The 16,663-nt window shown below is 46.7% G+C and overlaps 1 protein-coding gene across 5 annotated transcripts in view; it reads left to right on the forward strand.

Annotated features, from left to right (window-relative positions):
- Nucleotides 1-16,663, forward strand: part of PAX7 (paired box 7) — a 178,874-nt gene that overhangs the window by 12,681 nt on the left and 149,530 nt on the right. For 2 of the 5 annotated variants that reach the window (XM_079986953.1, XM_079986957.1), the window contains one exon: nucleotides 3,322-3,456. The exons of 1 other annotated variant lie outside the window; for it this stretch is intronic. In XM_079986953.1, coding sequence (XP_079843079.1) covers nucleotides 3,322-3,456 — 135 coding nt within the window. The remainder of the gene's footprint in view (nucleotides 1-3,321; nucleotides 3,457-16,663) is intronic. 2 more of the 5 variants (XM_079986954.1, XM_079986955.1) reach the window with 1 other exon arrangement.

Genomic DNA, 16,663 nt, shown 5'->3' on the forward strand with positions numbered 1-16,663 from the left:
CTGGAATTATCAGAAGTCAGCTGTGTACAACTAGACGAGATGCATTACGCAGTCACATCACCAAAGACACTTTGACTTAATTTTAATATTTTATCATTTTTGCTGAATTCATATCCCAACCTTTTCTCCAAGAAGTGCCAGGTCTCTCCCCGCTCCTCATTTAATTCCTAAAACACCCCTGTGAGGTAGCTTAGACTGAGAGGCAGCGACTAGCTTGTGGTCACCCAACGAGCTTCATGGCCAAGTCAGGATTTGAACCAGGTCCTCGTCAAACACTCCCAGCACTGCATCTCACTGGCTTTCAGAAGTCAGGCCATGAAGAGTTAGGTAAAACACAACTGAGGACAGCTCAGGTCTCCAAATGACCATACTGTTAGGACACAGGGGCCAAGGTAGGTTACTAGGGCCATTGGAAGGCCTTTACTGTGGGCACCATGAGCAGGTAATTGAGAAGGAAGCTTCAACACCAAAGGGGCCACCACCACAAAGGCCGTATCCCTCAAGCCTGTTAGTTGAATTGATCTGTCTGATGTTGTGCAAGTATGCAGGGCCCCCATAGAAGTTCTTACAAATGTATAGGGTCATATAGGGGAAGGCGGTGCTGTCCCCAAACTGTTTAGGGCAGGCAGAACCACCGTTCCCTTGTGAGTGACCTTTTGGTGGCTGTCGGGGCTAGCAGCAGAGCAACAAATAGGAATTTTAACTTTGTACGGCGGGTTGGTTTCTACACAAACCCACATATTTACACACACACACACACCATCCTTCATCCAGGCAGGCAAGAGGAATGATCGGAGTTCAAGGACACATTTCTAGCCAGGCAAAAACACTCAACAAGGGTGATGAGCAGGGTGTGTGTGACCTGGCGAGAGTCCCAAGGGCCAGACAGAGAGGGCTGGATTCGATCTCGGCACCCAAGGTTTCCTATACATTTATATTCTGCCTTCCTCCCCCAAGGAGCTCAAGGTGGTATGTGTGGTTCTCCCCGCATCTCATTTAATCCCCACAACAACCATGTGAGGTAGGTTGGGCTGAGAGAGGCGGTGACTGGCCCAAGGTCTCACTCAGTGGTGGATTTGACCCCTTGGTCTCCCGTGTCCTACTCTAAACAAAATTTAAAAAATCCTTCCAGTAGCACCTTAGAGACCAACTAAGTTTGTTATTGGTATGAGCTTTCGTGTGCATGCACACTTCAGATCTGAAGAATATCTTAAGAGTATCTGAAGACATGGCTACCTACTTGTACCTATGTCCTAGTCTGACACTCTAATCCAGGCATCCCCAAGTTTCAGCCCACCAGATGTTTTGGACTACAATTCCCATCATCCCTGACCAACCACTGGTCCTGTTAGCTAGGGATCATGGGAGTTGGAGGCCAAAACTTCTGGAGGGCCACAGGTTAGGGATTTTTTTTAAAAAAAAAAATGGGACCAGCAGCCCATCGCAGTCTTTTGGCCTCCATTTATGCCAAGGTATGGGGATGTGGGTGGCGCTGTGGGTTAAACCACAGAGCCTAGGACTTGCCGATCAGAAGGTCGGCGGTTCGAATCCCCGTGACGGGGTGAGCTCTCGTTGCTCGGTCCCTGCTCCTGCCAACCTAGCAGTTCAAAAGCATGTCAAAGTGCAAGTAGATAAATAGGTACCGCTCCGGCGGGAAGGTAAACGGCGTTTCCGTGCGCTGCTCTGGTTTGCCAGAAGCGGCTTAGTCATGCTGGCCACATGACCCGGAAGCTGTACGCCAGCTCCCTCGGCCAATAAAGCGAGATGAGCGCCACAACCCGAGTCGGCCACGACGGGACCTAATGGTCAGGGGTCCCTTTACCCTTTTTTATGCCAATGTACCAACTGAAGCCTCAACACACACCCCCGCTCCAAAGGTGTTTTGAGGACAGTAGTTTCAGTGTGTTGGTTTGTTAAGGGTGGGAGTTGTGTGTGTTTATCCTAAATATAACTGGGGTTGGGGGTTGGGCTGTGTATTTAGAGAGTCGTTGGCCTGTTTGTTGATTTAAGGACTCCTGCAGGAGTTAAGTACATCTAAGATGACACCTGCTCAAACACAGAGAAGCATCATAGCTCGGTGGTAGAGCATCTGAGTTGCATGCCAAAAGTCCTGGGTTCCGTCTTTGACATCTCCAGGCAGAGCTAGGAAAAGACTCCCTCCCGGAAACTCTGGAGAGCAGCTGCCAGTCAGAGTAGACAATACTGAACTTGCTGGACCAGCGAGTTCTTCCTAAGTGAGATACCTCACTGGGTTTTTAGTCCTTTCATTTCATATTTATTGCTAAACTTGTGTTCCATAAAATTCACACTGTAATGCAGTGAAATGCAATACGTAAGAAAAAGAAAAGAAGCAATCAAAATTTAAATATTATTACTATTTATTAAACTTGTATACCACCCTATTCCCGCAGGTCTCGGGGCGGTTCACAGGATTAAAACTAAAGATTTAAACAATGATTTGGTGTGGGCATGTCCACCTGAACAAGGATTGCTGGCCGCTGATAGTCCATGGACCACTTTTATTTTGTTTTAAGCCCTGGTTTAGAAGAAGTAGGAGACGCGGGTGGTGCTGTGGGTTAAACCACAGAGCCTAGGACTTGCCGATCAGAAGGTCGGCGGTTCGAATCCCTGTGACGGGGTGAGCTCCTATTGCTCTGTCCCAACTCCTGCCAACCTAGCAGTTGAAAAGCACGTCAAAGTGCAAGTAGATAAATAGGTACCGCTCCGGCGGGAAGGTAAACGGCGTTTCCGTGCGCTGCTCTGGTTCGCCAGAAGCGGCTTAGTCCTGCTGGCCACATGACCCGGAAGCTGTACGCTGGCTCTATCGGCCAATAAAGCGAGATGAGCGCCGCAACCCCAGAGTTGGTCACGACTGGACCTAATGGTCAGGGGTCCCTTTACCTTTACTTAGAAGAAGTTCCTGTTAGGTGTGGATGCAACAGAGACTTTTGGGCTGTTGGCCAATCCATACCTTGGCTTAATGTGGATTGCGAACCCTAGTGCTTCCTTTAATTCCCCCTCATCTATTCCACTTTCCCCTCCAACTACTGCTGCCCCAAGCATTTTCTTCCCCAAATGTGGCCGTTCCCTGTGCTTTGAAAATCCAAACAGGAGATCTGCAATCTCCAGATGGGCAGGCCTTATGAGTTGGGGCTGGTGATAGGATGTCATAGGGATGGAGCAGCAATAGATGTTGACCTTCCACCATGGATGGAGAGAATCCTCACCATTACTGATGGAAGTACCTTTTTTGCCTCCCAGTTTCAACTTTCCAGTTTCAAAGCAGCTTATATTTTCTTCTTCTGTCTTTGACTGTCTGAGGTTTAGTGAGTTCGATTAGCCGGGTGCTCCGAATCAAGTTCGGGAAGAAAGAGGAAGAGGAGGACTGCGATAAGAAAGAGGACGACAGCGAGAAGAAGGCCAAGCACAGCATTGACGGCATTTTGGGCGACAAAGGTAGAGAGAAAGGGAGGGAGGGGGACGATTACAAACACATACACCCCCTTTTAAAAAATAATAATTTTTGGCCTCTCTCCTGGTTTCCTCCATCCTATTGTATGTTGACATTGTGAAGTGAGTGGGAACTGCAAAAAAAATGTTTCAGCATTTAAGTGCTTCTGTTCCTGGAGTGTGCCAGCCAGCCAGCCACACCTTTCTGGGGCTACTCCATTCCAAGTTAGTTTGTTTATATTCACTGCAAATTCCTCTGAGCCCACCTGTGGCTTCCTCCTTGTGCTTGTGCAGATGGCCTTGTTTTGGTGGCACTCAGAGGATGAGCCTGTTGCTAGTATATGAAACTTCCCTCCCCGTGCTGTTGAGACTCCACCTCCCAGTATTCAGAAAACAATTCTTGTCACCCTGATCTGCTAGCTTTCTTTGTGCGGGGAAGGGATGTTCATACTGGTAACTATCACATCTGTAGTCTTGCAGCGACGGTTGCTTTCTATTGGTTTGTTTCAAAAGTTTATTGTGAGTTGTTTGTGTGTTTGCTTTATCTTACTGCGAGCTGCTTTGGAGGCCTGTTGTCGGGCAAAGAGGCAAGACTAGGATTTCATAATAAATGGAAAGAATGAAGACAGGCCTCTGCTCCCAGGAGCTTACAGTCAGTGAGATGCAAGACTTAAAGGTAAAGGTAAAGGTACCCCTGCCCGTATGGGCCAGTCTTGACAGACTCTGGGGTTGTGCGCCCATCTCACTTAAGAGGCCAGGGGCCAGCGCTGTCCGGAGACACTTCCGGGTCACGTGGCCAGCGTGACATCGCTGCTCTGGCGAGCCAGAGTCGCACACGGAAACGCCGTTTACCTTCCCGCTGGTAAGCGGTCCCTATTTATCTACTTGCACCCGGAGGTGCTTTCGAACTGCTAGGTTGGCAGGCGCTGGGACCGAGCAGCGGGAGCGCACCCCGCCGCAGGGATTCGAACCGCCGACCTTTCGATCGGCAAGTCCTAGGTGCTGAGGCTTTAACCCACAGCGCCACCTGAGTTTCTTTCACCAGAGCTAGGAGTGAAGAACCAGGTGTTTTTGGGCTCAAACCCCCATCAGCCCCAGCTAGTATGACCCAGGGGTGGGGATAAGGGGAGTGCAGCCTATCAACATGTGGAGGACTCTGAGTTAAAAGAAGGCAAAGTTGTGATGGAGGTAGACAGGGGCAGTGAAGGCAAGTGAAGGTCTGGTTCGGGGATGCTGAACCTGTGAGCCTCTGGATGATTGGACTCCCAATTCCCATCAGCCCCAGATAGCATGGCCAAGGACCAAGGATGATGGGAGATGGAGTCCAGCAACGTCGAGAGGACTTCAGGTTACCCAGCTCTCTGAGGCTAAAGGATTCTGGTCACAACATCCACATGTTTCAATCACTCATGCCCCAGTCGTGGATTGCGACAAATAATCCTGGGAAACTATAGTTTTTCAAGAGAGCTGGGAATTGTTAGGAGAGACCTCGCAGTGGTATGGTTCCCAGCCCCCTCGACAAACTACAATTCCCGGGATTATTTGAGGGCAGCTGTGACTGGATAGGAATGCTTTTAAAAATATAGGGCATATGTGACCCCAGTTAAACAGTCATGTGAAAGGCTTTGTGGAAAGGGTGTGTTTTAAGGATTGAGTTTTATTTTTATTTTTTATTTTTTCTTCTTTTTTTTTAAAAAAGGAAATTCTCAGAGGGGTGAAATGAAAACTAAAAAGCCTTTAAAAAACATTTAACTATTCAAGTGGGTCCTTTTTTTTGTTTTGTAGAAAGTCCAAGCTGCTTCCTCCCCTGGTTTTGAATATATTCTCAAAGATTTCAATACCTTAGCAGAACACGTTGGACTTTATAAAATCTTTGTAGCTCAAAGGTTCTTAATAAGTGTAAAATATAACTGTCTCAGGAGAATCTGAGAGGACATGATTTTTATAATAATAATAATAATAATAATAATAATAATAATAAAATAGGGGTCTTCAAGAATAATTTATAATATTTTTTTCTGACCAGGTTTTTAAGTACTTTGTGCATTAATAATAATAATAATAATCAGGAACCTGCATAAATTATGCAAATTGACACATTCTGTTATTTTGCATAATTTTACTTTCCTTGTTATGGTTGGGACAGTGTCACAAATTGCCATTTCAACCACTGAAAACCTTATTCTGCCGTCTTTAATTCTGCATTGCCTTTTTATTTCCAAACCCATAAGGCCTAGAATCTTAAGATTCGTTTTTTAAAAAACTTCTGCCTCCACTAGTGAATTCTGTATTTTTCTGTGCATGCGCCCGCAATCCTCTAAACCATCTAGCTCATCTTTGACTCATTTTTACAGAGCCCCCTGTATGTTAAGAAATAGCTTTGAATTCAAAACACAGTCTTGATCGGGATTGAATAATGTTTTTCGGAGCTCTTTTTAGAGGTGGATAAAACAGGATGCAAGTCCGTGGTCCTCTTTTCGCTGGTGTATTGTTAAAATCCTTCATGTGGTCTACCACCTTGACTTTCAGTGACCAGATAATCAAATTGCAGTGTTTCACGGCAAGAGTCGGGAGCTATGTTTAATTCTTCAGCATGTAAAACCCCGCTGTGCTTTCTTTTAAAATTAAGTTTCTCTCCGGTACGATGTGATGCTGTTTAAGAGATGCTTTTAGACTGACGGAAGGCGGGAGAAAAAATGTGCATATTTTCAGCACCTGAAATCTTAAGGATAACTTTTTCTTCCTTTCTTTTCTTTTTAAAAAAGAGGAAATATTATTTGAAATATTATTTATATCATCCGTTAAGTTAGTGAAAGGGGAAGGCGGTACAGAGAATAGGCCCAGAGTGTGTCTTTCTTTCATTTTTCACACTTACTATTAAAAAATATAATCGCCGCAGACGCAGATTGCCCCCCAGAGGGAGTCTCCCTTTCCCTTTTCAAAGCTTGATTGATCTTTTGAAGACAAATCTTGAACTGTTGGGTGGTGTTAATAAAATTAGAGGGCCGCTTGGAAAACACAATAGGGGAGAAAAAGGGGAGGGGGTCTGGTTGTGAGGTCTTGGAAGTGTTAATGTGCTACCTGTCTGCTTTGGATGGTTTGATTTTCACACATACACCCGTTTTTTGTGGTTTTTTGTTTTTGCGCCGGTGTTTTGGAACGGGTGGCGAAAGCTCCATTCGGAACACCAGCATGGACGTCTTGCCTTGAAAACCGGAGTCACTCCGGATCAGTTACTTATAAGGACTTGAAAGCGGGCTGTTGGGGGGGGTGAGAGGGGGGTCCTAAATGAATTCGTTAAACAGATCACTTTCTCTTCGGCTTGCTGCTGTTTTCTAAATGGTCCCCTGAAACCGCTTTTGACAGTTTACTGATGGGGGGTATCAGATTCAATTATCCGTTGGGTTATCTGGATATCTTGTCGTGGGGGGAGGCGTGGGAGGTGTCATGGAAATTGGGGGAGAGATTCTTTCATACAGACATAAGTATATATTTGTACAGAGAGGGAAAAAGAGAGAGAGGTTTTAATGTGCGTGTAGATACCTGAATATGTGTGTGCATCTTGAATTTCTTAAAAACCTAACGCCACCCAAGTTAGTATTTTTCCGCTGGGGTGGGAAGACTGTTTTTATTCGTGATAACGCCCAAAGTTTTGTGTTTGTTTGGGATATATAATGATATATCTAATGATACCTTGTTTGTTCGTTTTAAAATAATGATACCTTTCTGTTGTTTTATCTCCACTCCCCCACCCACCCAAAAAAAAATTAGTTGAAGGGGAAGGCGATGACGGTTGTCATTTGGGGTTTCGTTAGGGTATATTGGGGTGTGCGGCGGGAGTGGGGATGTGTAAATTGGGGGGGGTGATTCTGGAGCAAAGCTTCTATTCTGTAATTAATAACCCAGTAGCAGAGAGCGCTCAGAGAGCGATTGGAACAGTTCCGTTTTCTACACTAATATCAGGGGTTGTCCATTTCAGCGGGGGGGGGGGTCCTTTTCCTTCACATGGATGAGCAATGGAGGGAGGGTCTTACGACTGAACACTTTTTGAGAGGGGTGTGCGATAGAGGGCATTTCGGGGGTGCAGGAAGGAGCAGTTGGCTAACTCCACCCTAAAATAAAATATTAACAAGAATTTGCCCGAAAGAGGGGATGAAGAGAAAAGGGAGAAGGTCGTTTCTCAGATCTAAGGCACATTTACCTGGAAACAAGTCGCACTACTGCAGCGGTTGGTTGAGGGGTTTACATTCGAGTAAACATGCCCAGGCCTCGGCTGCACGGTCTTTACTCCCGAGTAAGAGCATTACAAGTAATGGTTGCTTGTATTTAATCTTTATTGGACTGGAATAACGATACGGCCTGGAATGGGCTTCTGAGGTGCATTTCATCTCTCAGAAAACAGAATTATTATTATTATTATTATTTTAAAAATGGCTATTCATTTTTCAAGATCTTAAAAAATTAGGAAGGGTGACCAGCGTTTTCCGACCGAATATATCATGCTGAGATTACAGCGGGTTGATAATCTCCACTTCTTATCATTTTTATTTTTTATTTTTGAAAAGAAAAAAAAAGGCAATTAAAAATATATGTATATTCGGTGCTGGAACTCGAAATGTTTGAACAGAAGGTGGAGAAATCGGCTTGTTTGGCTTTCGGGTCTCGCCTTTGGCTGGGGGGGGGGGTTAACCTTGGAGATGAACTTCGCTTTGCAAAGACTTTTCCAAGTCGATTAAAAACTTTTAAATACGGCAAAGGAACTCTGTGGCCCCAAAAAGCAAACAATTTTTTAAAGAGAAGGTTGGAGGGTGCGGGGGGGGGGGGGGGCAAACAGACGAAGCTGTGTGCCTCTCTTTTTTTCCTTCTCCTCGCCCCCCTCCCATTAAAATAGAGAGAAAGGAGGGGGGGAGTTCGGCCTTGGCTTATTCTTATTCAAAAAAATTCCCAAGGCAGGGCCGCGGAGTTTGGGAACAAAACGGGGGCAGAAGAATGGGAGATAGATTTATTCAAAGCGCCCCGCTGGTCGATAGTTTTGTAATATTATCCGCGCCGTCTGTTGCAAGAAGAGGGGAAGGGAGCCGGTTGGAGGTTAGCAAAACGCTGCTCCCCCCCTTTTTTATTTTTTGGGCGGGAGGGGGTCTTTGGTTCAAATTGCTCAATATCCACTTGTAAATCAGGTCTTTTGTCGCTGAATAGCGATCGGTGCTTGTTTTGCCTCGCCTCCCCTCCCCACCCCACGTCGTGATCGAAAATAAAATAAAAATAAAAAGTGGACATACTTTTTGTTTGTTTGTTTAGGCCTTAGAGAATACCCTCGACTCAGATTCTTAGTCAGGTAGTCCCGTCCCTCCCACCCCTCCACGAAAAGTTTGCAAATTGCATTCCGTGGGAGTTTGGTCGTAAAGTAGATTTAATGGAGTTTTATTTATTTCTCGAATTCCACTTTTCCTTTCCGGCTGTTTAAATATTTTTGTGCACGTGTAATGGTGGTTCTTTCCTCATTTAAGATGTCTTTTTCAGGATGATTCACGTCCGTTTTTTGTTTTTGTTTTTTTCCTCCCCAAAGAAATTTGGGGTTTCTGGAAAGAAAGAAAAACCAAAGTTTTCAGGGAGGAAAAACGGAAGGTACGCCAAGATAAAAGGCTCTTGTGTGCGGAGCTAAGTAAATGGACTGTTCCAAAAGTGACCCCCTAAAAAAAGGAAAAAAAAAAGAGGAGAACGAAAGAGGGAGAGGGAGGGAGAGAGAGAAAATGAGAAACCAACTAACTGGTTGATTTTTTAGAGGTTCCGATGGAGGAATCACTCAGTCCTAAGAATTGTCCTCTTTTTATCGCGCATTTGTTTAGCTTGAAAGTGAATTTCTATTGCCTACACGATCGCGAGTTTTTAAGAGGCTTTGTTTGATTCCCCCGCCCTTGAAAGAAAATGCGTTTATTTTTTTGAAGAGGGGGAGGGCGGGTATAAGCAGGGCCTCCTCGCGAGTAAGCGCGCGCGCCCCGCGCATTGCCATGTGAAAGCGCTTCTTCCTAGCTGTGGGTGAGGAGTGGGGGTTCTGCCCCCCCCCCATTCAAGGCTCTGATCCGTGTCCTTTCGAAATGAGCATATATAGAAATTATTGTCTTTTCGTCTTTTAAAAACCCTCTGGACGAATTTACTTCCAGTTTCAAGAAAGCTGGTGAAGAGACGCCCTACACGAGGGGGCTGAGGGGTTTGTTGCTATGTGTGTTTTTTTGGCGTGGGGGGGGGAATGGAATAAGAGAAATTGCCTTCAGAAAAGTGAAGATCCATTTGCGAAAAATGGTCCGCAGGTTCGATCCCCGCAAAAGTGCTTTGATTTCCCACTTCCCCCCATACCCAGACTTCCTAGCCGTGTCTTAGATCACTCATTGGCATTTATTTTTTTTTAAGAAAACCAGAGAATGCGAGACATCCTCCCCACAATCCATAAATCTCTTTTCAAGCCTGCCAAACTTTTAATTGCCCTAATTAAAGTTCCTAATGACTATATTTAACTTGTAAAACATTTTTTCCATACATACACCTCCAACCTTTGAAGGGAGAGGGGGGAAATCTCTGGGTCTGCATTGTTGTTGTTGTTGTTTTAAAAATACTCTCGCAACCCCCCAAGCACCCTTCTCTGGAGTAAATGCTCTTTGAAGGAAGCGAGAGTGGGGATTTAATGACTCCCAAGTAAGCGCGCGGAGGGGATCGGGCGGCACGTAGCTCGTCTCCGGCTTGCACCTTTTGGATCGGGGCCCCTCGGTTAGGTGGGGCGGATTCTTGGGGGGAAACCTGCCTCCAGGACCTAGGCGTTTGGAGAACTCCCTATAGCCCTTTCCTAACTCTCAGCTGCCTCCCAGCAGCAGTGGGATTACTCTCCAGTAGATACACAGGAGTGCAGAATCCTTGTCCAAAATCACCACTTTTGGAAGAAGGGAACTCAAGGAAGAAAAGTCTGCGAATTCCTGATTTCGTCCACCGCCTCGAAAACCGCTTTAGGATACGATTGTCTAAACGTTTAGGGTTAAAACAGAGCCCTGGGTCGGGTTGTGCCTCTAACAGAGTCCGATACTAAGCACTATAACCGAAGACTTATTACCTAGTTTATTATTATTATTATTACTATTATTTTATTATTCAGTATAGGTGATAATTATTTATATCGTCCCAGTTTTGTTGCAAAACCCCTGGACTCCGCCATGTAGAAAAGCGATGTGTAAAAAACATCTTTTTAAAAATAAAAATCCTTTTTCTAAATACTCAGAAAACAAACCCCTGTTCCCGACCCTCTTCGTGCTTTTAGTCCAGACGGCAGACCGAGTAAATTTAGTGGGGTTTACTTAGAGCAGTGCTGGAATGATTTTGGGGGGGGCAACCCCAATTTTTACCTGCCCCACCTTTATTGTTTTAGGAGATTGGGCTGAATTAGGGTTTGGGGATTCACCGAATACTCGCATCCCAGAACACTATAGAGAAAAGGCGCTTAAAATTGCAGCCGGATCCTATCCCGTGAATATCTGGAAGCGATCTTGCGCTCATAGGGATCATACTGTGGGCACACACGCCCCTTTTAATACTGTTTAGGATCTGAACCAAACAACTAGCGCTGATTTCCTAGAAGACGCGCTTGCTCCGTTCGCCTCCAGCACTTTTATTTTTGGCCAGAGTGATATTGGAAGGCAAACCCAGGCAATCCAATGGGCTTACTCTCTAGGAAAGTGTGCGAGAGCAGGGGAAGGGGGGGGGGAGAAGAGGGAGGTTTGTGGGATTCACTACTCGGGAATGACTCCTTCTGGTTCACGACCCAATCCCCACCACAAAGATTTTTATTCTTATTAACTCCCAAGTAAACGTGCAAAACATTTCAGCTTGGAAGAGCCAGATCCCCCTTCGCACGCCTTTCTCGGACGTAAAAGCTTCATGGGAGGTGGGGTGAGAGAGCAGACAGACGTTGCACCCCCCCCCAAAAAAAGTCCTGTGCTGGAGAGGTTGTACAGCCAGGTATACTCGTGAGTAAGTCTCCCTTGGTCATCTCCTTTTTCCCAGGGAGACTTATTGTTTCCCAGGAATAATAGAAGATGGAAAAGGAGGAGGCGTCTTTTGGGGGGGGGCCGTCCCCCCCCAAAAAAAACCTCTATAGTGGCCTGTGCTGGATTTTCTTAGTAGGGATCTGAGCTCTCCCGGCTGCATCGTGAAAGAAAAGGCTCCCCTCGCTCGTCTGTTTTTTTCTTCTTTTCCTCCCTCTCTCTCTATCATCCGCTTGGCATTTAATAACGTTAAGACTTATTAGCGGTCGTAATGAAAACTGTGGCGCCTGAATAGTGCGCTGTGTTGGAGAGGGGTGTAATAGCTCCGAGGCATGTTAAGAAAATGTATTTATCCCCAATCAGGGACTCACTCTTCGGGTTCCCAGCACAAACGTTAAGTTGAAGGGGTTTAAGACAGATTAAATTGAGTCTTTATTTCGCTCGCACTTTCATCTTTAAACGGCTCACTCCGCTTGGCCCACGGCGGATATTCATGAGGGCTAGCCGCGCTGTGTGTGTGTGTGTGTGTGTGTGTGTGTGTGTGTGTGTAGGAGGGAGGGGGGGGAGTCTTCCAATACCACCTCTCCCGCTCGCCTCTTTCTCTTCCTCCCCTTCTCAAAAAAATAAAATCCTGGGCTGTTTCTCATTTGGTTTGTTTAGGGTGGCGGGGGAGGGATGGGCGAGCGAATTTATTCTTCTGGTCATCAGAGTCTCTGAGGGTAGGGAGACAGTCCAGGCCGAGGAAGCTGGGGGCCACAAACAGTGGGCTAGGCTGCGGTACTATAGTACTATAGACCACCTCCAAATAACTTTTACCACTCCTATCGTGGTATATGAGTAAGCGTTCGTGGAGCGGGGAAGGGCCATTTGGCTACCGCAGGGCAGAGCGCTCGCCAGCCTCTCTGGTGTAGTCGGTTCAGTGGCTCAGAAACTCTTTCTGCCACCTTACCTGCTCACGCTTACTAGGGTGCGCGCGCGTCCCAGTAATAGATTTACTCCTAAGTAGGTACGCATGGGATTGGAAGGTGTCCCGAAGCCATTTGCCAGTGGCGGTGGTTTTGCTGCAACGTGGGCACCCACCTGGAAATTGAAATTATCATTATTATTTTATTTTGTTGCAATAATTTGAATAATATTGCAAAGGGCCTCATCTCACAGCGCCGGCCCCTCTGCATGAAAGTTAGAATTGGAACCGTTTCTAGGAGATTTGAGGTGCACGCGAGAGGGAGAGTCTCCTTTGCACGCCTTGGATACAGTAATACGCCTTTTCTCTCCTGCAGAAATGGGAGTAAGCCTCCTAGCTTTAATAGATCTGGAGGTGTAAAACCAGGTGGATGGAGTGGGAGTGGTGGAGCTCGTCCTAGCATCCTATACCACCTGTCCCTGCTCAAGAGCAAGTTAGTTCTGTGAGAGGTTTAACTCCCCAGGAAAAAGGGGTCCGGGACTGCAGGCTGAGAAAATGGGTGTCAAATAGGATGAGGTTGGGTCCAGCATCGGTCAAGGATAAAGGAGAGGTCCCCAGGAATTGACAAGGCAAGGTTGTAGTGCGATCCGAGCATGGCCCAGGTGTGAAATTTGCCACCCCCCACTCAATGGTTTTTACTTCTGAGTAAACCCCGGGAAAAAGAGATTATTGCTTTGTGATTTGGTTTCTAGGCGCATCCTAGAGAATGAAGAGGGTTTCAGGGCTTAAGAAATTGTCCACAGCGCGCGTAATTGCGCGCGCGTTTCGGGGTACTGTTAATCTAGGAGTGAGACCCACGGAAAGTTATGGAGGAGGGTATCAGTGGTTGTTGGTTTAAAAACAAACAAACCTTCAAATCATATTAATTTGGCATTTCCAATTAAGTTGAGGGAGAAGCAGGGAGAAATGGACTAGATACTTTGACTAGATATGTGAGTCGTGGTTGTTGTTGTTTTTCACTTGACCCTTGGCCTGTGTTCTGTGCTACTCATGAGTAAAGCTCGACAGGGGATGGGGGAGGGGGTTATAAATAAAACACAATGGACCAATTTCTGTGTTTGGACACCGCCAGTGTAAAGGAACGTGGGGATTTTCAAGAACTTTGCACGTGTTTGCGTACACATATGCGCAGACGTGTCCCGATATTGACTCCCCAAAGCAGCTTCGAAAGCTGGTTAAACGTGGTCTGTCGGAGCTGTGGGGCTTACTCGTGAGACGGAGCCAGAAAGGTGCCTGTGGGGTTGTTCTATTCCTTTGGTTGTTTATTTAGGGAGGCGGCTGAGCAGGAGAGAGGGTGGCTGTAAGATGGACTCAAGAACGTGGCCTCATACCAGATAACAACTTTGATCCATCTAGCGGAGGATGCTAACTGCACTAGGTGGTGGAGGCTCGCTAGAGTTTCATGCAGGACCTTCCCAGAGCTACCTGGAGATGCTGGAATCCTTCTGCATGCAGGACAGATGTTCTGCCAGTGAGCCACCACTTTACCAAAGGGATTTCTGATCCTTCAGGAGATGGTTGTGTGTTGCGCTCTGGATGACAGATGCAGAGATCTGGAACTGGGCTAAGGTTGATTCACTGGAGCTGGCCTCCCGGTTCCAGGGTTTAAGGACAGAAGTAGCCGCGAATGTCTCTCCATAGATCCCTCTGAAATCCAGTTATGGGAATCACAAGGGGCGCAGATGCTGTTGTGCTCAGGTCCTGCTTTGGGCTTCATAGAATTGTGGAGTTGGAAGGGACCCAAAAGATCCTCTAGTCCAGTCCCCTGTAATGCAGGAATATGCAGCAGTCCCATACGGGATCGAACTTGCAACCTTGGTGTTCTTAGCATCACACTCTAACCAACTGAGCTATCCAGGCAGACCGCGTGTGCTTGGCCACTGTGGGAACAGCATGCTGGACTAGATTGGCAATGGGCCTGATCCAACAGCCAGTCTCTTACATTTCAATGCTCCTGCGAATGGATTTGTTTTAGGCTGAGCAGATAAACCTCATCAAAACGGCAAGCTTTTCTCTTCAAGTCAATATATTCCAGATCACGACCATTTTTTGCGCATTTAAAGCACATTCAGCACGCATTTAGAACACACGACTTCTCCCCAAGAGTCCTGGAAACTGTAGTTCCCCCCTCACAGCACTACAGTTCCCAGCATCCTTAGCAAACGCCAGTTCCCAGGATTCTTTGGGGGTAAGTCGTGTGCTTTAAATGTGCCTTCAGCGTGCTTTAAATGTCTGACGTTGTGGATCTGCTGTAGGTTTGATCTGAAACACAGGTAATGCAAAATATCATTTTGAAATATTTTTAATCCATCTTTTAAAACTGAAACACTAATTTTGGAGAAAGTATACTTTAAAATTCCCCTACTGATGCTCCCCCCCCCCATTTTATATTTGAATGGTCTCTGTGAGGCGGAAAACGTCCAAGCAGTTAATCTCCCGGTTTCTCATTGCAGAAACACGCATCATTGCAGAAACATTCATCTCGATCTCCACTTCTGTATGTGTAAACACACACACACGTGTATTGTACAAGTAAAAACAACAACAAACAGAACCGTTTGCCAGCCTATCTTAACACCCCACCCAGCACCCCACCTTTACGGGAAACCTGACTTTATTGAAGGGGGCGCGGGGGGGGGAGTGGAAGGAAGTGATTTGGCTTGATTTAATTAAGGGAGCAGGAGGACGTGGACTCACCCATCCTCCTTTCCCCCTTTCTGTCCGTGCTGGTTTTAGTTTCACACCTGGAGAGATTAGGCGTCTCTGCACAATGTTGGAGCCTTACACTTGGCTGATTTTATTTATTTTTTAATTTCCCTTTGGGGTCAGAGGGATTCGGTGTGGGGGTTGCCAAACCCCAGCTCCGTCCTGCTCCTTCCCTCCCCCTTGAAAACAACAACCCCAAACACCCCTTTCTTCCAAAATAACACCCTCTCCCACCCGTGGGTCTCCGCTGTCTCTATGTTTGAGAAGGGGGAAATCCACCAAACGGGGGTGGGATTACCTAAAGGGTTAGCAATCTAATCAAATAGCGAGCAGGCAGGATTTGGAGTGGGATCAAGAGGCATAATGGGGGGCAGGAGGGGGAGATGGAGGCGGGAGGCGGAGGGGGAAGGATGGGGTTCATTTGGAGGCAGGAGTGAGAAAGTTGTAAAGGGAGGAAGGGAACAGGATGGAAAGAGGAGAGAGGAGGAAATGGACAATATGGAGAGGGGGTGAGAAGGGGGAAGGCCTTATCTCAGTGGCACCTGCTTGGCATTCCAAAGGGCCCAGGTGGCGGGACAGAGACCTCGGCCTGAAACTCTGGAAGGCCATTGCTGCCAGTCAGTGTAGGGAGCACTGAGATAGATGGTCTGCTTTCAGTATAAAGCAGCACCCTATGTTCCTGAGGAGAAAGGAAGGGAGGGAGGGAGGAAGGGAAGAAGGAAGGAAGGAAGGAAGGAAGGAAGGAAGGAAGGAAGGAAGGAAAGAAAGAAAGAAAGAAAGAAAGAAAGAAGGACAGGAAAAAAAGAAAGAAAGAAAGAAAGAGGGAGCGAGCGGGAGGGAGGGAGGGAGAAAGGAAGGAAAGAGGGGAGAAAAAGAGTAGGAAAGAAGAAAGGGAATAAAGAAGGAAAGAAAAAGAAAGAGGGAGAGAAGAAAGAGAAAGAATAAGAACGAGGGAGAGGAAGAAAGACAGGAAGGAAGGAAGGAAGGAAGGAAGGAAGGAAGGAGAAAGAGAAAGAGAAAGAGAAAGAGAAAGAGAAAGAGAGAGAGAGAGAGAGAAAGAAAGAAAGAAAGAAAGAAAGAAAGAAAGAAAAGAGGGAAGGTAGGATGTGGAAAAGAGAGGAGAGGAAAATAGAATTTGATAAGGGGGGAAAGTGGGGAAGAGAAAAAGGAAGGCTGGAAAAAGATGTGGCCGAGGGGGGAAAGGAAGATGAGGAAAACAAGTGAACCGTAAAGAGGAGGAGAGGCAAAGAGGGGAAAGTGAAAAGAGAAAAGGGAGAAATCAGGAGAGAGCTGGGCGGAGGGCAGGGGAGAGGCGGGCGGGCGGGCGGGGTCCAGCCTGCTCCCACGCGGGGCTTCCACGCCTCGTCGGCGCGCGAGGCTTGAGACAAATAAGGTACAACCACAATGAGCGGCGATAACAATTACAAAGGCAAACAGGGGCTTTCGGGGACGGAGGCGGCGGAGGGGGGGAGGGCTCCGCTCAACCCCGGTGTAGACATCAACAAAGTCTGCGAAT

This window comes from Podarcis cretensis (genome assembly GCF_951804945.1).
Source record: "Podarcis cretensis genome assembly, chromosome: 8".
Classification (NCBI taxonomy): Eukaryota; Metazoa; Chordata; class Lepidosauria; order Squamata; family Lacertidae; genus Podarcis; species Podarcis cretensis.